This window comes from Coregonus clupeaformis, chromosome 38 (genome assembly GCF_020615455.1).
Source record: "Coregonus clupeaformis isolate EN_2021a chromosome 38, ASM2061545v1, whole genome shotgun sequence".
Lineage (NCBI taxonomy): Eukaryota > Metazoa > Chordata > Actinopteri > Salmoniformes > Salmonidae > Coregonus > Coregonus clupeaformis.
This window is the reverse complement of record NC_059229.1, coordinates 1,320,940-1,346,681: the sequence shown is the minus strand read 5'-3', so window position 1 is coordinate 1,346,681 and position 25,742 is coordinate 1,320,940. Positions and strand designations below refer to the sequence as shown.

At 44.9% G+C, this 25,742-nt stretch overlaps 1 protein-coding gene across 1 annotated transcript in view; it reads right to left on the bottom strand.

Annotated features, from left to right (window-relative positions):
- The window catches only part of LOC121533219 (dynamin-2), a 34,546-nt gene extending 10,550 nt beyond the window's left edge, over positions 1–23,996 (bottom strand). Inside the window, 15 exon segments of the mRNA XM_041839041.2 lie at positions 1,148–1,258; positions 1,445–1,508; positions 1,926–1,996; positions 2,221–2,307; positions 6,324–6,462; positions 8,542–8,609; positions 8,992–9,127; positions 9,275–9,417; positions 10,184–10,344; positions 10,935–11,033; positions 11,340–11,442; positions 13,443–13,543; positions 13,906–14,055; positions 18,951–19,024; positions 23,508–23,996. Of these exon segments, the coding sequence (XP_041694975.2) occupies positions 1,148–1,258; positions 1,445–1,508; positions 1,926–1,996; positions 2,221–2,307; positions 6,324–6,462; positions 8,542–8,609; positions 8,992–9,127; positions 9,275–9,417; positions 10,184–10,344; positions 10,935–11,033; positions 11,340–11,442; positions 13,443–13,543; positions 13,906–14,055; positions 18,951–19,024; positions 23,508–23,668 (1,668 nt within the window). The 5' untranslated portion in view covers positions 23,669–23,996.
- Between the last annotated feature and the right edge of the window lie 1,746 nt (positions 23,997–25,742).

Here is a 25,742-nt window from a genome sequence, read left to right as displayed (position 1 = left end):
CACACAGTTAGACATACACACAGTTAGACATACACACAGTTAGACATACACACAGTTAGACACACACACAGTTAGACACACACACAGTTAGACATACACACAGTTAGACACACACACAGTTAGACATACACACAGACACACACACAGTTAGACATACACACAGTTAGACACACACACAGTTAGACACACACACAGTTAGACACACACACAGTTAGACACACAAACACAGACACAGTTAGACATATACACACACACACACAGTTACACACACACACACAGTTACACACACACACAGTTACACACACACACACAGTTAGACATACACACACACACAGTTATACATACAGACACACACACACACACACACACAGTTAGACACATTGCAAAAGGACATAATCTGTTTCAGTAGTTATCTAGTTAGTTAGCTAACTATCTAGGTGACATCATCTGTTTCAGTAGTTATCTAGTTAGTTAGCTAACTATCTAGGTGACATCATCTGTTTCAGTAGTTATCTAGTTAGTTAGCTAACTATCTAGGTGACATCATCTGTTTCAGTAGTTATCTAGTTAGTTAGCTAACTATCTAGGTGACATCATCTGTTTCAGTAGTTATCTAGTTAGTTAGCTAACTATCTAGGTGGCATCATCTGTTTCAGTAGTTATCTAGTTAGTTAGCTAACTATCTAGGTGGCATCATCTGTTTCAGTAGTTAGTCTGTTTCAGTAGTTATCTAGTTAGTTAGCTAACTATCTAGGTGGCATCATCTGTTTCAGTAGTTATCTAGTTAGTTAGCTAACTATCTAGGTGACATCATCTGTTTCAGTAGTTATCTAGTTAGTTAGCTAACTATCTAGGTGGCATCATCTGTTTCAGTAGTTATCTAGTTAGTTAGCTAACTATCTAGGTGGCATCATCTGAATATCCTGAATGTCCAAGACAGTAGTGGTATCTGGTTGAGGGTCGGACCCGGTCCGGTCAAGCCACTAGCCACAGTATTAAGCTAGCTTTGGGAACTTGGCTAGCTAGCTTGTAGGGATGTAACGATTCACCAATATGCATCGGTCCCTGGTTCAAATGTTTAAGAAACGAGTGCATCGGTCTTCCATACAACCCCCCCCACACACACACACACTCCCTCCCCCCTTACCTCCTCATCCTTGTACCAGGACAGTGACTCTGCAGTCAGGACGAACCAGTAGTCTTTGGAACCCCCCTTCATAATGCTTATGTTGATAGTGAGCCAGCCCCTCCGGATCACCTACACACAGCGGGACAGACCATTAGTTCAGGATAGGGGGGTGAGAGAGTGAGAGTGACAGAGAGAGAGAGAGTGAGAGAGAGAGAGAGACAGAGAGAGAGGGAGTGAGATAGAGAGAGAGACAGAGAGAGAGAGAGTGAGATAGCGAGAGAGACAGAGAGAGAGGAGGGTCATTTTTTGTGGTACCTGGTTTGGCATCACTCTCTTCTTGTTGTTAACAGCAGCAGTAACAGCGGTCCTCTGTTGCGCGCTGCAGGGGAGACAGAAACCAGATAGAAAAACAATCACATATGGGGTGCTTCCCAATAATCTCTCCTTCTTCCTGAAGTGTGCTCTCGTTCACTACTCACCACAAGTTTAAAAGCATTGGATTGGTGGAGTAGGCATGGGCTAGAAGGAGTGAAGTGCACACTTTGGGAGAAAGGAGAGATAATTGGGACGCAGCCGTGGACAACTGACATGAAGTGGACTACTGACAAAGTTGAAAGGTCGTTGCTAGGGGTTACATAGGTGAAAGTTGAAAGGTCGTTGATAGGGGTTACATAGCCAGGTTAAGGTTGAAATGTCATTGCTAGGGGTTACATAGTCAGGTAAAAGTTGAAAGGTCATTGCTAGGAGGTACATAGTCAGGTGAATGTTGCTAGGAGTTACAAGTAGGTCAACTCACTTTGCGAAGCCAATGAAATCCTCATGGTTTGTGTTGATGTAAGACAGCTCGATGTCAATCAACAGCAGCACCTGAGACAGAGAGACAGACAGACAGACAGACAGACACAGGTCAGCACATACAGACCAAGCAGACCATCCAGACAGGTCCAGCCCAGCCCCATCATCTCTCCACTGCCCCTCTCTTTCTCTCCCATCTCTCCATCCTGCCCCTATCTCTCTCCATCTCTCTCTCTCTCCATCCCCCCCATCCTGCCCCCTATCTCTCCCATCTCTCTCTCATCTCTCCCTCTCACCTGGTCTTTGGTTTTGATGTCCCTCTCTCTGACGTAGGTTGTGACGATTCTCTCCGTCTCTTCTCTCAGTCTGGGGTAGGAGCCAAGCTGTGGACCAACACACAATACTGCAGGTACTGACGGTACATACACACACACACACACACACACACACACACGAACGCAAACACACACATGAACGCATGAATGCAAACACATACACACACACACAAGTACGTTCATGCACACACACTTCCACACAAACAAACAATCACACACACATGCATGCACATGCACACGCCTCTCTTTCACTCAGACACACACACACACACTAACGCACACACACACACCCATCCAGCCAAACAAGCACACCCCTAGTGATGGACATGTATGTATAGGGGACAGACAGTTCAACATAGAGGGGTCATGCAGATAGGACATTGGGACGGTAGTATATCTGATATAAACTAACATCAACCAGTTTGAATCTAGGAAAACCAGTTTAAACTAACACAAACTGGTTTGAGGCTAGTTTTATCTGATTTAGGAGATTTTGATCTGGTTTTAGCCAGCATGCTCACAATACTGTAATCGATATCCCACAGGTATCCCAAGCTGAGCACTAATACCATGTGATTGATTTAGTGACGGGGAGTCCAACTCTGTCTGCTGGTTGTGTTATCGTCCCTCAGCTTGTGTCCAGTTAAGACCTCGACAACCAGGTCAGGGGAGTTCCTAACTAACCAGTCTGAATCAATCAATCTAGTACAAGTGAGGGAGGAGTGAAGACCTGCAGACATGGAATGGGTTTGACACCGGTGATTTAGCATGTTAGTACAAGGCGAGTTAGGGAACAGAGGTGAGAGTCAGAGAGAGGATTTAAAGAGACAGGGGGAACATTCTGATTGGTCAAAGTATGGGTTGAGTGACTGGACATGGTTGGGTAAGCATAGGAAAGGGTGTGTCACACAGAATGTCTTCCCCCTGAGCTACATAGGGTGAACGATAAAGACAAAGGTTCCGGGGCTGACGTTTTAAGCTGAGGTAAGGGGAGGTGAGTGTTTTGATTGGATAATTGAGGGAGGGGCGGGGTGAAGGGAGGTTAAAGCAACAATCACTGTGCTGTGGGGGGTGAGGAAGGGGCTGGCTGTGGGTTCAGAGGGAGGGGCTGTTGGATTTAGGAGCAGAGGTTACGTTCCAGGCCGACTACATAGAGCCCCACAGCGGAGGTGTCATAATACCCATAAAACCTAGCGGTCAAACAGGGAAATGGTTCCAATCGTTTTTCCACCATTCATTTTTCCCATAGAGGATTTTAGAAACACTTAATATGTGTAGGCTTACCCTGGCATTATGTTTTGATAACCATGTAAATCTCTCTAATGACAAGGTGACTTTAATCAATATATTCAGCTCTATTTACTCTCAGATTCAAAAATGCTAATTAGCATCAAAGTAGACATCATGCAAGACTACAAATCCCTGCAAGCTCCTGCACGTCATCTCTAGCTGACACCTTTGCTAACAGATATTGTGTCAATTTAAAACTTGCACAAGACAGTTCACAAAATTGTCAATTTAAAGGAATTTAGCCAATTTATTCATTACTAAATTGAGCTAATATTAGATAGTTAATCCAGAGATTCTTACCTTTGCCTCGATTCGGCAGTCTCGTCGAGATCATCATGGCATTAGTAGTTCTTTATAATAGCCACATTAGCAGCTAAATAGTATTTCCTTTTTGGGGGGTAAATACAGGCGACTATATTTATAAAAATCACCTTGTCCCAGAGAGATTTACACGGTTATCAAAACGTCACGCCAGGGTAAACCTACACGAAACACAGCCCTTATTTTAAGTGTAAAATCCCCTATGGGAAAAATGAATGGTGGAAAAACAATTGGAGCCATTTCCTTGTTTGACTGCTAGGTTTTATGGGTATTATGCCTCATACTGTGTTACTCTATTGCAGTCGTTGCATTGTATCAAACAATGGTTGCGCGCCACGTCACTGACTGTGCAGTCAGGCATCAGAATGCTATATCATATGTTGTGGTTAGCTGTTAAATATGCTAAACACCTATCCAGGCGTTGTGAGATCTGGCTTACGTAGTCAGATGTAGTCAGCCTGGAATGCGGCCAATGCTAATGGGGGGGGGGGGGTTAGTGACTATACAGACAGCAATAATTCTACCCAGAGGGGTGAGGAGAAGTTCAATCAACTGGGGGGAGTGGAGGGAGAGGAGGAGGGGGTGGAGGGAGGGAGGGAGGGAGGGAGGGAGGCGGGGGGAGGGAGAGGAGGAGGGGGTGGAGGGAGACTGGTAGGAGAAGTAGGAGAAACACAATTCTCTTCATTCTCTCCATCCATCAATCTATTGGGTACGTTCCAATAATACCTCTGTCCTCCTGAAGTGTACACTCGTTCCCTACTTCCCTCAAAATCTAAACGCATTAGATTGGTGGAGGCAGTCCCCTGTAGCTCAGTCCCCTGTAGCTCAGTCCCCTGTAGCTCAGTCCCCTGTAGCTCAGTCCCCTGTAGCTCAGTCCCCTGTAGCTCAGTCCCCTGTAGCTCAGTCCCCTGTAGCTCAGTCCCCCCAGTCCCGTAGCTCAGTCCCCTGTAGCTCAGTCCCCTGTAGCTCAGTCCCCTGTAGCTCAGTCCCCTGTAGCTCAGTCCCCTGTAACTCAGTCCCCTGTAGCTCAGTCCCCTGTAGCTCAGTCCCCTGTATCTCAGTCCCCTGTAGCTCAGTCCCCTGTAGCTCAGTCCCCTGTAGCTCAGTCCCCTGTAGCTCAGTCCCCTGTAACTCAGTCCCCTGTAGCTCAGTCCCCTGTAGCTCAGTCCCCTGTAGCTCAGTCCCCTGTAGCTCAGTCCCCTGTAGCTCAGTCCCCTGTGGCTCAGTCCCCTGTAACTCAGTCCCCTGTAGCTCAGTTGGTAGAGCATGGCGCTTGCAACGCCAGGGTTGTGCTAAATGACTAAAAATGTAAAATGAGGCGTGGGGCTAGAGAGGGAGTTTCCACAGTAATTTCCTTTCAAATCAGTGAAGGGAAGTGAACGAGTGTACTCTTTGGGAGTAAGGAGAGATAAACTGGACGCAGCTGCTATCCCTCCTCCTCCTCTCTTCCCTCCTCCCCTCCATCTTTCTCTCCACTGTGGTTCTTCTTCTCTCTTTACCTTTCCGCTACACTTCCTGACGAGGGTGGTGAGCTCGGACACGACGAGGTCGACACATTTCAGACAGGGCTCTTTCAGTTTAATGATCTGCTTTTTCACTATGGCCTCAAAGGCAAGGTCAGGGGTGAACAGGCCCGTTCTGGAGCATCATGGGAGATGTAGTTTATCACGGTAGGGCAGGAGAAGGAGGAGTCAGGGAGTTGGAGGGGTCATGGTGGGGATGAGTCAGGGAAGTGGTAGGAGTCCGGAAGTGATAGAAACAGATTAAGAGAGGGAGAGACGTGGTAGAGCAGTGAAAGAGGGAAATAAAATAAAAGAGAGAGATAGAGGGAGAAGAACAAAGAAAGAGAGAGAGAAAAGTCATTTTGTTTAGTCAGTTAGTTCTTACTGGCATCTGTTACTAAACCAAAACAAGGAGCAGGTAGGCATCCCACAATCCTTCAGGATAATACAGGAAAAGGAAGTAAGTCTTTGAAATCCACTAAGTCACATGGTATTTCTGTGTGTCTGCGTATGTCCGCATGCGTGTCAACCAGCAGCTTGTCTTGAGGGAGAACCAGAGACACATAAACAGTCCCTCACACATCTAACAGCACAACACCCTGAAAACACTACAAGACAAGCTAGCTCCACATCGCCCTCCCTGTGGCCAGGCGTAGCATGACAGGCATTACAGGCTCCATGCTCTCTGGGGGGGAAGTCTTCCCTAAGTACAGATCTAGGATCAGCTTCCCCTCCCCTAATTCAAACCTAAACTAATTGTTAACCATTAGTGGGGAAAATGCTAAACTGAACCCAGATCAGCGTCTAGGGACAACTTTACCCTACATAGTGCTGTACCATGCAGTGCGCTACCCTGGTTAGCATGGTAGCATTAAAGGCTAGCTTCATAGCGCCCCCCATGTGGCCTGAAGTAGCATGACAGGGCATTACAGGCTCCATGCAGTGCGGTACCTTATTGGTGCACTGGCGCACGGTGTTGATGAGCTCCTGGATCACCAGGTCCATACATTTCAGACAGGGCTCTTTCAGCTTAATGATCTGCTTTTTCACTATGGCCTCAAAGGCAAGGTCAGGGGTGAACAGACCCGTTCTGGAGGGGGCACACAGACAGACACACAGACATGTAGGTAGAGGCGGATTGACAGACAGGTAGACAGACAGACATGTGGGTAGAGACAGACAGACAGACAGGTAGACAGACAGACATGTGGGTAGAGACAGACAGACAGACAGGTAGACAGACAGACATGTGGGTAGAGACAGACAGACAGACAAAGGTTTCCGTTAGCCGTTAATAGCCGGCTTTTGGCCAATAAAAAAAATTGAAAAGCCGATAAATAACATTGCCGCAGGCCAATTGTCCAGGAGAAGAAGAAACAATCCCATTGTGACATTATCGATGGAAACACCAGTGGATGGAAATACATTTGACCGGTCATGCTTATCCGTCTATAGGTTAATTTTCATAATGGCATTAAAATTGGCGCATGTACAGTATATGCATTATGGATCTTCTTTATCACAAATGCTACAGCATCTCAAATAGCAAATGCAGAGGCAACGGAAGGCAGGCTTCATCAGCGCGTCACCCAGTAGCCAAAGGAACAATCCTGGTCATATCAGCAACCCCATGCTAGATGATGCATATTAGATCTCCGCTCGTTCTACATTTCCAACAGATATTTTAATCTCTGTCACATGAAACCGCTCACATGCGCGGTTCGCCTTTTGACAACGGTGTGTTCCCGCTAATTGTATTATGGAAGGAACACTCAGCCTGCTGCTCCACTTATAATAAATCAATAACATTTTATCAACATTTTAAACTAAAGGTTCTGATACATGTCTGTTGAATCAGACATGTACATACTGGTGGTATGAATTTGGGATCTCTCGTCCCATAACTGTCCCAGGGTCAGTTTGGAATAGGACATTTATTTCTCGACAAGCTGGCCAAGAGAATAGGTAAACTTTTCTACTACGGGGGATAGTAGATTGACATGGGCTAGTGATTTTGCTGTTCGTTACTCATCTTGTTGCCTGAGGAAAAGTAAATGTGGACAGTTATTCTAACATGTTGGAAGTGCGCATCAGAATTAGGTAAGAAGGACAGCACATCGTTGCATCCTTGACTTGCATGTTCTGTTAAGATTAATTACCATAATCTAAATGTGATTTTATGTCATTCTGAGCACAGTGGGTGGACGCCCTAATCAGGTTACGCACCCAATGCATATGGGTCCTGTACATTTATCAAATGTCCGGTAAATAATAATGCTGCCGGTCAAATGTCCGGCTCCACACTTTCCTAACGGAAACCCTGAGACAGACATGTAGGTAGAGACAGACAGACAGACATGTAGGTAGAGACAGACAGACATGTAGGTAGATGGGCAGAGAGAAAGGCTTGTAGGTAGAGAAAGGGAGAGTGTGAGAGAGAGAGAGAGAGAGAGAGAGACAGCGAGAGAGAGTGAGAGTGAGAGAGAGCGCGAGAGAGAGAGAGAGAGAGAGAGAGAGAGAGAGAAAGGCTTGTGGATATATAGACAGACAAACTTATAATATAATAATAATATGATATGCCATTTAGCAGACGCTTTTATCCAAAGCGACTTACAGTCATGTGTGCATACATTTTTACGTATGGGTGGTCCCGGGGATCGAACCCACTACCCTGGCGTTACAAGCGCCACGCTCTACCAATTGAGCTACAGAGGACCACTTGTAGACAGACAGTCAGATAGAGAGACAGACATGTAGATAGAGAGACATACAGACAGGTAGATAGAGAGAGACAGACAGGTAGATAGAGAGAGACAGACAGGTAGATAGAGAGAGACAGACAGGTAGATAGAGAGAGACAGACAGGTAGATAGAGAGAGACAGACAGGTAGATAGAGAGAGACAGACAGGTAGATAGAGACAGACAGACAGGTAGATAGAGAGAGACAGACATGTAGATAGAGAGACATACAGACAGGTAGATAGAGAGAGACAGACAGGTAGATAGAGAGAGACAGACAGGTAGATAGAGAGAGACAGACAGGTAGATAGAGAGAGACAGACAGGTAGATAGAGAGAGACAGACAGGTAGATAGAGAGAGACAGACAGGTAGATAGAGAGACAGACAGACATGTAGATAGAGAGACAGACAGACAGGTAGATACTTGCCTCACTCCGTGGATGTTCTTGATGGCATAACTGATCTCTCTCCTCAACTCCTTCTCATCAAACTCCATCTGAACACAACACACAGACGAAAAAATCAGTGTGTGTCTGTGTTTTGGGTTTTACTAGGTACCAGACGTCCTCACAGGACAGTAAAACAAGGAACGTTTGAACAAGTGAGGACATTTCGCCGGTTCAGGGTTAGGGGTTAGGGGTTAGGTTTAGGTTCAGGGTTAGGGTTAGGGGTTAGGTTTAGGGTTAGGGTTAGGTTCAGGGTTAGGGGTTAGGTTTAGGTTTAGGGTTAGGTTTAGGTTTAGGTTTAGGGTTAGGGGTTAGGTTTAGGTTTAGGGTTACAATTAGGGTTAGGTTTAGGGTTAGGGAAAATAGGATTTTGATTGGGAATACATTTTTGGGTCCCCACGAGGATAGTAAAACAAACGTGTGTGTGTGTACCTTGACCAGTTCAAAGGGGAATCTCTCGTGGAAGATCCTGTTGATTCTAGCTCCTCCAGAGAGCTCCACTGTATCCACCTGATCTCCTGATCCCTCAATACGCTTCTCAAAGTCTACACCAAACTGCTGAACCATCCTAAACACACACACACACACACAAACATAGACGCATGCACACAGACACGCACTCATATATATATATACACATACACACAGTCATATCATAAAAGTACTGACTGTGAGGATCCGGTTTATTAATGTGTGTGTGTGTGTGTATACTGACTGCAGTAGGGCCTTGGTCTTGCGTGTCGGGTCGTCTGGTTTGAAGTTCTTGTATTCCTCCACCTCTTTCTCCAGAGATAGAAGCTGGCTCTGGAGCTTACTACGTAACCCTGGCAACGTGTCCCGGATGTGGTTGGTCAGTTGCTAGAGGGGGAGGGGCGATGGGGGAGAGAGTTGAAATGGGTATATGGTGACAAAAGGAAGGAAGGATGAAGGATGAAGAGAGAGAGAGAGAGAGAGAGAGAGGGAGAGAGAGAGAGAGAGAGAGAGAGAGAGAGAGAGAGAGAGAGAGAGAGAGGGAGAGAGAGAGAGAGAGAGAGAGAGGGAGAGAGAGAGAGAGAAAGAGAGAGAGAGAGAGAGAGAGAGAGAGAGAGAGAGAGAGAGAGAGAGAGAGAGAGAGAGAGAGAGAGAGAGAGAGAGAGAGAGAGAGAGAGAGGGAGAGGGAGAGAGAGAGAGAGAGAGAGAGAGACACAGAGAGAGAGAGAGAGAGAGAAATGCTGAGCGATTCAAGGGACATTTTCAACTTCATATTCATCATCTTCAGCACCACCCCAACATCAATATATGTGAAAATGGTGTGTTTCTGTGTTTTTGTTGTAAACAAGATAGAGGAAGATAAGTGTTTCCAATGACATCATCAACCAATTAGTAAACAATTAGTAGGCAATGCCTAATCATAATTGGTTAAAATCTCATGATGAACACCGATGATGTCATTGGAAACACTTATCTTCCTCTATAATGTTTACTGTTAATATTTATTGTTTATTTCACTTTTATTTGTTATCTACTTCACTTGCTTTGGCAATGTTAACACACGTTTTCCATGCCAATAAAGCCCTTAAATTGAAATTGAATTGAGAGAGAGACAGAGAAGAGAGACAGTAGATATAATGTCTACATATCTAACCTGGTTGAGTGTTTTCTGTAGATGTGGTGTTCCCATGCGGTCAGCTATGTGTCTGTATCCTGGATGAGACAGGAAGAACTTCCTCTCTGCACCCAAAGCTGCTTTAATATCCTTCCTGCCGTCAATATCCTTCTGACTACGATTCACCACCCCAATGTAACCTGGATAGGAGGAGAGGAGAGGAGTAGAGGAGAGGAGGAGAGAGGAGAGGAGTAGAGGAGAGGAGGAGAAGAGAGGAGGAGAGGAGAGGAGGAGAGAGGAGAGGAGTAGAGGAGAGGAGGAGAGGAGAGGAGTAGAGGAGAGGAGGAGAGAGGAGAGGAGTAGAGGAGAGGAGGAGGAGAGGAGGAGAGGAGTAGAGGAGAGGAGGAGAGAGGAGAGGAGTAGAGGAGAGGAGGAGAGGAGGAGAGAGGAGAGGAGTAGAGGAGAGGAGGAGAGGAGAGGAGGAGAGGAGTAGAGGAGAGGAGTAGAGGAGAGGAGGAGAGAGGAGAGGAGTAGAGGAGAGGAGGAGAGAGGAGAGGAGTAGAGGAGAGGAGGAGAGAGGAGAGGAGTAGAGGAGAGGAGGAGAGAGGAGAGGATTAGAGGAGAGGAGGAGAGAGGAGAGGAGTAGAGGAGAGGAGGAGAGAGGAGAGATGGTTATTATCCTGTTATGACCTGCAGGGAGCAGGTTATAACAGGTGTGTGTGTGTGTGTGTGTGTGTGTGTGTGTGTGTGTGTGTGTGTGTGTGTGTGTGTGTGTGTGTGTGTGTCTCACCCCTGCGTAGCGGCAGTAGTTTATTCTCTAGAATGTCCCGTGCGTCAGTCCCCTCATCCATCAGGTCCAGCTTGGTGATCACTCCGATGGTACGTAACCCTGGAAACACATAGGTCAACACACAGGTCGTCTCTGTGGCAACAATCTACTAGCTCTCAAACATCTACTCTCTCTCAAACATCCCATTATATGAATAGATCAGGTAAGAGTTCGACCAAAACCATGGAAATGCCACTTTTATGCAGCGAAAACAGCCAAATATATCCAAATCGGAGTTTAGTAACCACATTGTGGGCCTTTTAGAAGAAATAAAACATGACGAATTTGCCTGACACACACACACACACACACACACACACACACACACACAGACAGACATAACCCCTCTCTGCCCCCCCTCCCTACCTTGAGGGTCGACCTCCTTAGATATCTTGAGAGCATCAGAGTTGGCCAGATCCTGGTTAGCTGGAGTCACAGCCAGGATCAGACAGGACTCTTTAGTTATGAACTGCATATAACAGGATCAGACAGGACTCTTTAGTTATGAACTGCATATAGCAGGATCAGACAGGACTCTTAAGTTATGAACTGCATATAGAAAATATACTTTTTAGCACATAAAAAATAAGATAAGACTATATTACTTTAAAGGGGCAATCAGCAGTTGAAACAAAAATAAATTTCCCTCCCGGCCCCTGCTTCGTTAAAAAGCTGCGGGATGGGCCTGGGGAAATGTAACCACTCTCAAATTCATAGGCAAAGCTATGGATGCAAGGACTGACCATCCATGATATCACAATTATAGTTTTAACCATGTTATGAGGCTATATAGTGTTTGTTCACATTTACATTGTTTCCAAAAAAAGTAGAACAAGCTTTTGTTTTGGGTTCTGATGCGGTACAACAGTTGAACTAAACTCATGAAGCACCAACACGTTATATTCTTCAAGAATCCATGGGTACATATCATTAATTTATAAATCCAAAAATAGATGTAGCAACTGCAGATTGCCCCTTTAACATTTACTTCATTACTTTAACATTTACTTTATTACTCTTTGGATATGAACTGCACAGAACACAGAAGATATATTACTTTAATATTTACCTAATTACAGTAAGATATACTGTATATCTACCTAAAAACACACGTGACCCGCCCACCTGAAACGGAATAGGGTGCCAGTTGGGAATAGGGTACCAGTTGGGAATAGGGTGCTGTTTGGGAATAGGGTGCCAGTAGGGAATAGGGTGCTGTATGGGAATAGGGTGCCAGTAGGGAATAGGGTGCTGTATGGGAATAGGGTGCCAGTTGGGAATAGGGTGCTGTTTGGGAATAGGGTGCTGTTTGGGAATAGGGTGCTGTATGGGAATAGGGTGCTGTATGGGAATAGGGTGCCAGTAGGGAATAGGGTGCTGTTTGGGAATAGGGTGCTGTTTGGGAATAGGGTGCTGTATGGGAATAGGGTGCCAGTAGGGAATAGGGTGCTGTATGGGAATAGGGTGCTGTATGGGAATAGGGTGCCAGTAGGGAATAGGGTGCTGTATGGGAATAGGGTGCCAGTAGGGAATAGAGTGCCAGTTGGGAATAGGGTGCTGTATGGGAATAGGGTGCTGTATGGGAATAGGGTGCTGTTTGGGAATAGGGTGCTGTTTGGGAATAGGGTGCTGTTTGGGAATAGGGTGCTGTATGGGAATAGGGTGCCAGTAGGGAATAGAGTGCCAGTTGGGAATAGGGTGCCAGTAGGGAATAGGGTGCTGTATGGGAATAGGGTGCCAGTAGGGAATAGGGTGCCAGTTGGGAATAGGGTGCCAGTAAGGAATAGGGTGCTGTTTGGGAATAGGGTGCTGTTTGGGAATAGGGTGCCAGTAGGGAATAGAGTGCCAGTTGGGAATAGGGTGCTGTATGGGAATAGGGTGCCAGTAGGGAATAGGGTGCTGTATGGGAATAGGGTGCCAGTAGGGAATAGGGTGCTGTATGGGAATAGGGTGCCAGTAGGGAATAGGGTGCCAGTTGGGAATAGGGTGCCAGTAAGGAATAGGGTGCTGTTTGGGAATAGGGTGCTGTTTGGGAATAGGGTGCCAGTAGGGAATAGAGTGCCAGTTGGGAATAGGGTGCTGTATGGGAATAGGGTGCCAGTAGGGAATAGGGTGCTGTATGGGAATAGGGTGCCAGTAGGGAATAGAGTGCCAGTTGGGAATAGGGTGCCAGTAGGGAATAGGGTGCCAGTTGGGAATAGGGTGCCAGTAAGGAATAGGGTGCTGTTTGGGAATAGGGTGCTGTTTGGGAATAGGGTGCCAGTAAGGAATAGGGTGCCAGTTGGGAATAGGGTGCCAGTAGGGAATAGGGTGCCAGTTGGGAATAGGGTGCTGTTTGGGAATAGGGTGCCAGTAGGGAATAGGGTGCCAGTGGGGAATAGGGTGCCAGTTGGGAATAGGGTGTCAGTTGGGAATAGGGTGCCAGTTGGGAATAGAGTGCTGTTTGGGACCCTAACCACAGTCTCTGACCTGCATCAGCATGTCTCTGATCTGGTGCTCGATGTCGATTGGCTGGTCTCCCACCGCTACCTTAGTCATCCCTGGTAGATCTATAAGGGTCAGGTTTAACACTGAGGAGGGAGGGAGGAGGGGGGGAGGAGAGAGAGAGAGAGAGAGAGAGAGAGAGAGAGAGAGAGAGAGAGAGAGAGAGAGAGAGAGAGAGAGAGAGAGAGAGAGAGAGAGATTGAATGATTAAATTCAAATGGAAAATGTATTTGCTCATTGTACATCTATCTACAGAGGGAGAGGTAGATTATGTATGTGAGCATAACTGCATTCAGGATTGTGTGTTTGCATGAACATATGTTTCTGAGTCTCTCTGTGTGTGTGTGTGTGTGTGTGTGTGTGTGTGTGTGTGTGTGTGTGTGTGTGTGTGTGTGTGTGTGTGTGTGTGTGTGCGTGCGTGCGTGCGTGCGTGCGTGCGTGTACGTACCATTAGGGGAGTAGACTCTGAGGTTTATGGGAACAGCAGAGATTCCCTTATTGGACCCAGTGATGCGATCAGTCTCAGCCTCAATCTCCAAACGCACCTCATCAAAGTCCACAAACTTACGACCTTTACAATGAAGGAACTCTGCATACTCTGTTATTAAGGAAGGAGAGAGAGAGAGAGAGAGAGAGAGAGAGAGAGAGAGAGAGAGAGAGAGAGAGAGAGAGAGAGAGAGAGAGAGAGAGAGAGAGAGAGAGAGAGAGAGAGAGAGAGAGAGAGAGAGAGAGAGAGAGAGAGAGAGAGACAGAGAGACAGAGAGAGAGAGAGAGAGAGAGAGAGAGAGAGAGAGAGAGAGACATAGAGAAGAGGTTAGATGGAGAGAGAAAACATCTGTAACTCACCACAGAAATTAAGCATGATGTCATTACTTGTTTGTGAGCCTTCAGACAGTATTCACACAACTGGACTTTTTTCCACATGTTGTTGTGTTACAGCCTGAATTTAAAATGGATTACATTTAGATTGTGTTACTGGCCTACATGCAATACCCCATAATCTCAAAGTGGAGTTATGTTTTTAGAATTTTGTCCAAATTAATCAAAAATTAAAAGCTGAAATGTATTGAGTCAATAAGTAATCAACCCCTTTGTTATGGCAAGTCTAAATAAGTTATGGAGTAACAAGTCACATAGTAAGTTGCATGGACTCTCTGTGTGCAATAATAGTGTTTAACATGATTGTTGACTGACTACCTCATCTCTGTACCCCACACATACAATTATCTGTAAGGTCCCTCAGTCTAGCGGTGAATTTCAAACTCAAATTCAACCACAGATTCAACCATAAAGACCAGGGAGGTTTTCCAATGGTTCTCAAAGAAAGGCACATATTGGTAGATGGGTAAAAAAAACAAAAAACTAAACAGACATTAAATATCCATTTGAACATGGTGAAGTTATTAACTACACTTTGGATGGTGTATCAAAACATCCAGTCACTACAAAGATACATCCAGTCACTACAAAGATACAGGCGTCCTTCCTAACTGAGTTGCTGGAGAGGAAGGAGACCGCTCAGGGATTTCACCATGAGGACAATGGTGACTTTAAAACAGTTACAGATTTTAATTAATGGTAGTTACTCCACAATACTAACCTAAACGACAGAGTGAAAAGAAAGAAGCCTGCACATAATACAAATATTCCAAAACATGCATTCTGTTTGCAATAAGGCACTAAAGTAAAACTGCAAAAAGATGTGTCAATGAAATTAACTTTATGTCCTGAATACAAAGCATTATGTTTGGGGCAAATCTAACACAACAGCAGTGGTGTAAAGTACTTAAGTAAAAATACTTGAAAGTACTACTTAAGTAGTATTTTTGGGGTATTTATTTAATTTAATTTATTGTACCTTTATTTAACTAGGCAAGTCAGTTAAGAACAAATTCTTATTTACAATGACGGCCTACACCGGCCAAACCCGGACGACGCTGGGACAAATGTGTGCCGCCCTGTGGGACTCCCAATCACGGCCGGTTGTGATACAGCCTGGAATCGAACCAGGGGGTCTGTAGTGACGCCTCAAACACTGAGATGCAGTGCCTTAGACCGCTGAGATGCAGTGCCTTAGACCGCTGAGATGCAGTGCCTTAGACCACTGAGATGCAGTGCCTTAGACCGCTGAGATGCAGTGCCTTAGACCGCTGAGATGCAGTGCCTTAGACCACTGAGATGCAGTGCCTTAGACCGCTGAGATGCAGTGCCTTAGACCGCTGAGATGCAGTGCCTTAGACCACGGAGATGCAGTGCCTTAGACCACGGAGATGCAGTGCCTTAGACCACTGAGATGCAGTGCCTTAGACCACTGAGATGCAGTGCCTTACACCACTGCGCCACTCTGGGTATCTGTACTTTACTATTTATATTTCTGACTACTTCTACTTTTACTTCACTACATTCCTGAAGAAAATAATGTACTTTTTACTCCATACATTTTCCCTGACACCCAAAAGTACTCATTACATTTTGAATGCTTAGTAGGACAGGAAAATGGTCCAATTCACGCACTTATCAAGAGAACATCCCTGGTCATCCCTACTGCCTCTGATCTGGCAGACTCTCTAAACACACATGCTTCACTTGTAAATGATATCTGAGTATTGGAGTGTGCCCCTGGCTATCTGTAAATAAATAAAAACATGGAAAGTGGTGCCGTCTGGTTTGCTTAATATTAGGAATTTGAAATGATTTATACTTGTACTTTTACTTTTGATACTTAAGTATATTTTGCAATTACATTTACTTTTGATACTTTAGACTTTTACTCAAGTAGTATTTTACTGGGTTACTTTCACTTTTACTTGAGTCATTTTCTATTAAGGTATCTTTACTTTTACTCAAGTATGACAATTGGGTACTTTTTTCACCACTGCACAACAAACACATCACTGAGTACCACTCTTCATATTTTCAAGCATGGTGGTGGCTGCATTATGTTATGGGTATGCTTGTCATCAGCAAGGACTAGGGAGTTTTGTAGGATAAAAATAAACGGAATAGAGCTAAGCACAGGCAAAATCCGAGAGGAAAACCTGGTTCAGTCTGCTTTCCAACAGACACTGGTAGACAAATTCACCTTTCAGCAGGACAATAACCTAAAACACAAGACCAAATATACATTGGAGTTGCTTACCAAGACAACGTGAAATGTTCCTGAGAGTGGCCTAGTTAAAGTTTTTGCTTAAATCGGCTTGAAAATCTATGGGAAGACTTGAAAATGGCTGTTTAGCAATGATCAACAACCAACTTGACAGAGCTTGAAGAACTTTAAAAAGAATAACAAGCAAATATTGTAAAATCAAGGTGTGCAAAGCTCTTAGAGACTCAGAGAAAGCTCTTAGAGACTTAGAGAAAGCTCTTAGAGACTAAGAGAAAGCTCTTAGAGACGAAAAAGCTCTTAGAGACTCAGAGAGAGCTCTTAGAGACTCAGAGAAAGCTCTTAGAGACTCAGAGAAAGCTCTTAGCGACTTAGAGAAAGCTCTTAAAGACTTAGAGAAAGCTCTTAGAGACTTAACGAAAGCTCTTAGAGACTTAGAGAAAGCTCTTAGAGACTTAGCGAAAGCTCTTAGAGACTTAGAGAAAGCTCTTAGAGACTCAGAGAAAGCTCTTAGCGACTTAGAGAAAGCTCTTAGAGACTTAGAGAAAGCTCTTAGAGACTCAGAGAAAGCTCTTAGCGACTTAGAGAAAGCTCTTAGAGACTTAGAGAAAGCTCTTAGAGACTCAGAGAAAGCTCTTAGAGACTCAGAAAGACTCACATCTGTAATCGCTGCCAAATGTGATTCTAACACGTATTGACTCGGGTATGAATACTTATGTAAATGAGATATTTTAAATGCCTTTGCAAACATTTCTAAAAACATGTTTTCACTTTTTCATTATGTGCGTAGATGCGTGAGAATTTTTTTTATGTAATACATTTTGAATTCAGGCTGTAACAACAAAATGTGGAATAAGTCAATGGGTGTGAATACTTTCTGAAGGCACTGTATATCATAGACACATTATTCCAGAATGTGCCAATAATGGCAGCTATTTTGGTCAAGATGAGTGATTTTTAGACAGTGTCCATTCTAGTATTTTAAAGTTATTTTTAGACAGTGTCCATTCTAGAGTTCTAAGGTGATTTTTAGACAGTGTCCATTCTAGAGTTCTAAGGTGATTTCTAGACAGTGTCCATTCTAGAGTGTGTGTGTGTGTGTGTGTGTGTGTGTGTGTGTGTGTGTGTGTGTGTGTGTGTGTGTGTGTGTGTGTGAGTGTGTATGTGTGTATGCTTGAGCGTGTGTGGGAGTGTGAGAGTGTGTGTGTGAGTGTGTGTGAGTGTGTGTGAGTGAGTGAGTGTGTGTGTGTATGCTTGAGTGTGTGTGATTATGTGTGTGTGTGTGTGTGTGAGTGTGTGTGTGTGTGTGTGTGTGTGTGTGTGTGTGTGTGTGTGATTGTGTGTGAGTGTGTGTGTGTGTGAGTGTGTGTGTGTGTGTGAGTGTGTGAGTGTATGCTTGAGTGTGTGTGATTGTGTGTGTGTGTGTGTGAGTGTGTGTGTCTGTGTGTGTGTGAGTGTGTGTGTGTGTGTGTGTGTGTGTGTGTGTGTGTGTGTGTATGTATGCTTGAGTGTGTGTGATTGTGTGTGTGTGTGTGTATGCTTGAGTGTGTGTGATTGTGTGTGTGTGAGTGTGTGTGAGTGTGTGTGTGTGTGTGTGTGTGTGTGTGTGTGTGTGTGTGTGTGTGTGTGTGTGTGTGTGTGTGTGTGTGTGTGTGTGAGTGTGTGTGTGTGTATGCTTGAGTGTGTGTGATTGTGTGTGTGTGTGTATGCTTGAGTGTGTGTGATTGTGTGTGTGTGTGTGTGTGTGTGTGTGTGTGTGTGTGTGTGTGTGTGTGTGTGTGTGTGTGTGTGTGTGTGTGTGAGTGTGTGTGTGTGTGTGTGTATGCTTGAGTGTGTGTGATTGTGTGTGTGTGTGAGTGTGTGTGTGTGAGTGTGTGTGTGTGTGTGTGTGTGTGTGTGTGAGTGTGTGTGAGTGTGTGTGTGTATGCTTGAGTGTGTGTGATTGTGTTTGTGTGTGAGTGTGTGTGTGTGTCTGTGTGTGTGAGTGTGTGTGTGTGAGTGTGTGTGTGTGAGTGTGTGTGTGAGTGTGTGTGTGTGAGTGTGTGTGTGTGTGTGAGAGTGTGTGTGTGTGTGTGTGTGTGAGTGTGTGTGAGTGTGTGTGTGTGTGAGTGTGTGTGAGTGTAGGTGTGTGTGTGTGTGTGTGTGTGAGTGAGTGAGTGTGTGTGTGAGTGTGAGTGTGAGTGTGTGTGAGTGTGTGTGTGTGTGTGTGTGAGTGTGTGAGTGTGTGTGTGTGTGTGAGAGTGTGTGAGAGTGTGTGTGTGTGTGTGTGAGAGTGTGTGAGAGTTTGTGTGTGTGTGTGTAAGTGTGTGTGAGTGTGTGTGTGTGTGTGTGTGTGTGTGAGTGTGTGTTTGTGTGTGTGTGTGAGTGTGTGTGTGTGAGTGTGTATCCACCTGCTTGGTTGTTGACCAGTTGAAGGACGAGAGGTCTACGGGTGACGATACCAGACCCTCGGGGCAGAAAGTCCCTTAAAGACAGACAGAGAGCATTTAACACATACACAGACACACACAGACACACACAGACAGACACAGAGCATTTAACACACACACAGACACACACAGACACACACAGAGACACACAGACACACAGACACACACAGAGACACACACAGACAGACACACACACACACACACACACAGACACACAGACACACACAGAGACACACAGAGACACACACACACACTTCAGTACAGTGAGATCATTTAGGTGATTTCCATCATTGTTAATAATTGTTCATTACACTATTAGAAAAATATGCTATCTAGAACCTAAAAGGGTTATTCAGCTGTCCCCATAGGCAAACCCTTTGAAGAACCCTTTTTGGTTCCATATAGAACCCTTTTCGTTCCAGGTAGAACCCTCTTGGGTTCCATGTAGGACCCTTTCCAAAAAGGATTCTCCCTGGAACTAATAAGGGTTGTCCTATGGGGACAGCCGAAGAACCCTTTTGGAAACCTTTTTTACAAGAGTGTAAACTTTTTCTAATGTAACATTGTGCTTTGGCAAGATCATCAATACGTCATGCCAATAAAGCTAATTGATATGCGAGAGAAGGAACGAGAGAGATGGAAAAGCAGAGAGAGAGAAGAGAGAGAAAGAGAGGGACAGATTGAGGGACAGAGATAAAGGGAGAGATAGAGATTGAGGGAGAGAGATAGAGAGAGAGAGAAGGAGAGAGAGAGATACAGGGAGAGAAAGAGATTGAGGGAGAGATATATAGAGAGAGGGAGGGAGAGAGAGAGAGAAAGAGGTCATTTGACTCTCGATTCGATGGAAATCAAATCATTTCCAGGTCAACGTCTTTGCATCAACCCAGCGCCCTGAAATCGTGTGTGTGTGTGTGTGTTAAATTTAAATTGAATTGAATTGAGAGAAACAGAGAGAGAAAGAGAGAGACAGAGAGAGAGAGAGAGAGAGAGAGACATCATTTGACTCTCGATTCGATGGAAATCAAATCATTTCCAGGTTAACGTCTTTGCATCAACCCAGCGCCCTGAAATCGTGTGTGTGTGTGTATATGTGTGTGCGTGTGTGTGTGTGTGTGTGTGTGTGTGTGTGTGTGTGTGTATATGTGTGTGTGTGTGTTGAATCCAGGCCAGTAAAGGGGAGGGGAAGACGGACAGTCAAGTCTCTCCCATCTATTACCAACCAACCACTGTCCATACACACTTCCTCCTAGCTGTTTAGCCCTGACCAAGCAGGCAGGCAGGAAGTGAGTGATCACCCTACATAACAAATGGCACCCTAGTCCCTATGTACTGCACTACTTTTGATGAGGGCAAATAGGGTGTAGTGTACTACATAGGGAACAGGATGCCATTTGGAATACATGGCGTACGTTGACCCCTCCACTTACTGGAACCACCACACACACACACACCAACGTCCACCAGAGATGACATCACAGCTTATGACATCACTCATTACCTCACCACCCAGCCACTCCATCAATGCCCCTAATATCTGTCCCTCTGAGAAAGACACACACACACACACATACACAGGCTAACATACACACACAGGCTAACACAAAAGAGTCTGTAAATATGGACGGGACACGAGAGGGACAAAACATGTGTCATCCTTCATACTAAGTAATACACTATGGACCCTATTCCCTTTATAGAGCACTAAGTAATAAACTATGGACCCTGTTCCCTTTATAGAGCACTAAGTAATACACTACGGACCCTATTCCCTTTATAGAGCACTAAGTAATACACTATGGACCCTATTCCCTTTATAGAGCACTAAGTAATACACTATGGACCCTATTCCCTTTATAGAGCACTAAGTAATACACTATGGGCCCTATTCCCTTTATAGAGCACTAAGTAATACACTATGGACCCTATTCCCTTTATAGAGCACTAAGTAATACACTATGGACCCTATTCCCTTTATAGAGCACTAAGTAATACACTATGGACCCTATTCCCTTTATAGAGCACTAAGTAATACACTATGGGCCCTATTCCCTTTATAGAGCACTCAGTAATACACTATGGACCCTATTCCCTTTATAGAGCACTCAGTAATACACTATGGACCCTATTCCCTTTATAGAGCACTAAGTAATACACTATGGACCCTATTCCCTTTATAGAGCACTAAGTAATACAACATGGACCCTATTCCCTTTATAGAGCACTAAGTAATACACTATGGACCCTATTCTCTCTATAAGTAGTGCACTATGGGCCCTATTCTCTCTATAAGTAGTGCACTATGGGCCCTATTCTCTCTATAAGTAGTGCACTATGGACCCTATTCTCTCTATAAGTAGTGCACTATGGACCCTATTCTCTCTATAAGTAGTACACTATGGACCCTATTCTCTCTATAAGTAGTGCACTATGGACCCTATTCTCTCTATAAGTAGTGCGCTATGGACCCTATTCTCTCTATAAGTAGTGCACTATGTACCCTATTCTCTTTATAAGTAGTCCACTATGGACCCTATTCTCTCTATAAGTAGTGCACTATGGACCCTATTCTCTCTATAAGTAGTGCACTATGGACCCTATTCTCTCTATAAGTAGTGCACTATGGACCCTATTCTCTCTATAAGTAGTGCACTATGGACCCTATTATCTCTATAAGTAGTGCACTATGGACCCTATTCTCTCTATAAGTAGTCCACTATGGACCCTATTCTCTCTATAAGTAGTGCACTATGGGCCCTATTCTCTCTATAAGTAGTCCACTATGGACCCTATTCTCTCTATAAGTAGTGCACTATGGACCATATTCTCTCTATAAGTAGTGCACTATGGACCCTATTCTCTCTATAAGTAGTCCACTATGGACCCTATTCTCTCTATAAGTAGTGCACTATGGACCCTATTCTCTCTATAAGTAGTGCGCTATGGACCCTATTCTCTCTATAAGTAGTGCACTATGGACCCTATTCTCTTTATAAGTAGTCCACTATGGACCCTATTCTCTCTATAAGTAGTGCACTATGGACCCTATTCTCTCTATAAGTAGTGCACTATGGACCCTATTCTCTCTAGAAGTAGTGCACTATGGACCCTATTCTCTCTATAAGTAGTGCACTATGGACCCTATTCTCTCTATAAGTAGTGCACTAAGTGGGGGAATAAGGTTCCATTTGGGACGTCTCTCTCTACCTCGCTATGAAACTAACACATGACACAGACCAAATTATACAGACCCAACTATTGACTATTGTTATGATGAGTTTCTGGTATGGAGAAGTTCAGGATGTAAGAGAGCAGTCGACACTCAGCTGGAAGGTTGATTCACATTTATTTCAGTACTGGATTCTACGACAAGCTGCACGTGCTTCGCCTCTTGTCATATGAATGACTTACATACAACATCTCTCAGTTTATATACTGCCCTTCCAATCTACTTTTATCTTACCCAGTTGCTAACCATCATCCACCACCATATCATCCACCTCCTTGGTATCGTGTGGCACCCTAGCCAGGCCATTCCATCATGCACCCCTCCTAAGATTAGCAACGGTGGCCCCCAATCTATCTTGGCACACTGACCTTCTGTTACTCACTCGTGACACCAATAACACATGGTGTGTCCTTGTCCTGTGTCCCTCATCTAGCTTAGGAGTTTACACACATTAATGAATCCTTTATCAAAACTCGTTATAACAACTATTATGTAATGTTAGGCTATAAACTAGTGTACAACACCAGTCTACACACACACACACACACACATTGGCACACACCCACACACTGGCACACACACACTGGCACACACTGGCACACACACACGCACAGGGTCCATGTTAATGTTTGATAGGATAGGGGCAATATAACAGACAGACATACTGTAGGGTCTTTGAGCTGAGTACTGTGTGTGTGTGTGTGTGTGTGTGTGTGTGTGTGTGTGTGTGTGTGTGTGTGTGTGTGTGTGTGTGTGTGTGTGTGTGTGTGTGTGTGTGTGTGTGTGTGTGACATGAACAAACATGTCCAGTTTTTTCCCCATTCCAAAGAAGCCGCAGCATCAAACTCTCTCTCTCCCTCTATTCTAGCCACTATCTCTCCAACCCCCTTTATGCCTTTATTTTGACAGCTAGTTGCGCAAAGTGCGTAAACTGTATTCCTGAATATTCCCGCTCATCAGAACGGAAAAAAAGACGAGACAACTCGTAGACCCGATGTTGCTTCGTTGGCTACTTTTATGCAATGCAAGGAACGGTATATATATAGCATATAACTTGCAATAAAAACTTTATGTAAAAAGCCCAAAAGCTTCCCTAAAACGCATCCTACCTTTCACTTTACATAGGTTAACTATCCACCGAAGTTGTCATGCATTTATAGGTAGTATTTCTATACTCAACCCGTAGCTGTTACGTAGCTCTGGTCCAGAGCATTAGTTCGCGTTCCCTCTTTCACTTATAATGTACGAACGCGCAGTAACGCCCTGGACCAGAGCTAACCGTTACTACTCACCTTCCAACGAAATTCTCCAGAACGGAGCTTTTCCCGGCGCTCTGCCCTCCGACCACGGCGATCTGCGGCAGGTCCAGGTTGCAGCTCTGGCCGATGCAGCTGAAGGCGTCCTGGAGCTTGTTGATGAGGGGAATAAGGTCTTCCATACCCCGGTTCCCCATGGCTGCTCTCCTCTCCGGCGGGCTCAACTCAGCCGCCGCTTAGGCTACTCAGGGAGACAGGGAGACAGAGAGAGAGAGAGAGAGAGAGAGACGGGTCTGATCTTTGCGCTCTCTCGCTGGCGAGCTGGAGTTTCGTTTAACGGAAAAAGCGTAAAAATCAAGTCGTCTGTTAAAACTTGATTGTTGTCAGGTTTGGGTGAGGGTCAGTAACTAGGTTCTAAATAACAGGGCTACAGTGAAGCGCTATTTAAATTAATACAAAAGACGGAATAGAAAACTACAGTGATAAAACTTCAGTCAATCATCATCCGGTCAGGCGACACCCAGCCTCCGCTAGAGAGACCGTAGCTCCGCCTGTCATCCACTTACACCTCTCCTTATTGGTCATCACAGTGCCTGTCAACGTATAGGAGCCTATGATTGGTTTTAGTGAGTTGTGAAAATGAACGTTAGACATGCCTCCGTGGACACGGCAATGTCCTGCTATTGGCCGCATGGGGTGTCAATCAAATATAATTCTCCGCGCCCCTTCTCAAAAGTCTAGAGTGACTTCCTCTGCTTGTCTCCTTTACTTGAACTACACTGATCTGAAAGAGCTGAATAGGTGAAACACACACACCAGTTTGTGTCAATAAAAGCTTTATATCTCTTGAGATAATCAGACAGAAACAGGAGTGTTGTGTTTACTACAAGATGCAACATAAAAACAAATCACAAAAATATGTGAATAACTAGATCTATAGATACAGTAGCTTACTATTAAGCATTGTTATAAAGCATTACTATAAAGTCAATCACTGATGTAACAACAATATTGTATCCTATTCAAAGGTAAAGGCCTTTTACGGTACAACACTCTAACAGAACAGAAAAGGAAGTACAGTCACAGGAATATAATCATTCATCTCCCCACATTCAGTGGGATTATTTACCACACACAGAGTAATATTTACAAACCATAGATTTGATCAACCACAATCACTTACTTTACAAAAATACACTGCTCAAAAAAATAAAGGGAACACTAAAATGACACATCCTAGATCTGAATGAATGAAATAATCTTATTAAATACTTTTTTCTTTACATAGTTGAATGTGCTGACAACAATATCACACAAAAATTATCAATGGAAATCAAATGTATCAACCCATGGAGGTCTGGATTTGGAGTCACCCTCAAAATTAAATTGGAAAACCACACTACAGGCTGATCCAACTTTGATGTAATGTCCTTAAAACAAGTCAAAATGAGGCTCAGTAGTGTGTGTGGCCTCCACGTGCCTGTATGACCTCCCTACAACGCCTGGGCATGCTCCTGATGAGGTGGCGGATGGTCTCCTGAGGGATCTCCTCCCAGACCTGGACTAAAGCATCCGCCAACTCCTGGACAGTTGGTGGATGGAGCGAGACATGATGTCCCAGATGTGCTCAATTGGATTCAGGTCTGGGGAACGGGCAGGCCAGTCCATAGCATCAATGCCTTCCTCTTGCAGGAACTGCTGACACACTCCAGCCTTGCATTAGGAGGAACCCAGGGCCAACCGAACCAGCATATGGTCTCACAAGGGGTCTGAGGATCTCATCTCGGTACCTAATGGCAGTCAGGCTACCTCTGGCGAGCACATGGAGGGCTGTGCGGCCTCCCAAAGAAATGCCACCCCACACCATGACTGACCCACCGCCAAACCGGTCATGCTTGAGGATGTTGCAGGCAGCAGAACGTTCTCCATGGCGTCTCCAGACTCTGTCACGTCTGTCACATGTGCTCAGTGTGAACTTGCTTTAATCTGTGAAGAGCACAGGGCGCCAGTGGCGAATTTGCCAATCTTGGTGTTTTCTGGCAAATGCCAAACGTCCTGCACGGTGTTGGGCTGTAAGCACAACCCCCACCTGTGGACGTCGGGCCCTCATACCACCCTCATGGAGTCTGTTTCTGATCGTTTGAGCAGACACATGCACATTTGTGGCCTGCTGGAGGTCATTTTGCAGGGCTCTGGCAGTGCTCCTCCTGCTCCTCCTTGCACAAAGGCGGAGGTAGCAGTCCTGCTGCTAGGTTGTTGCCCTCCTACGGC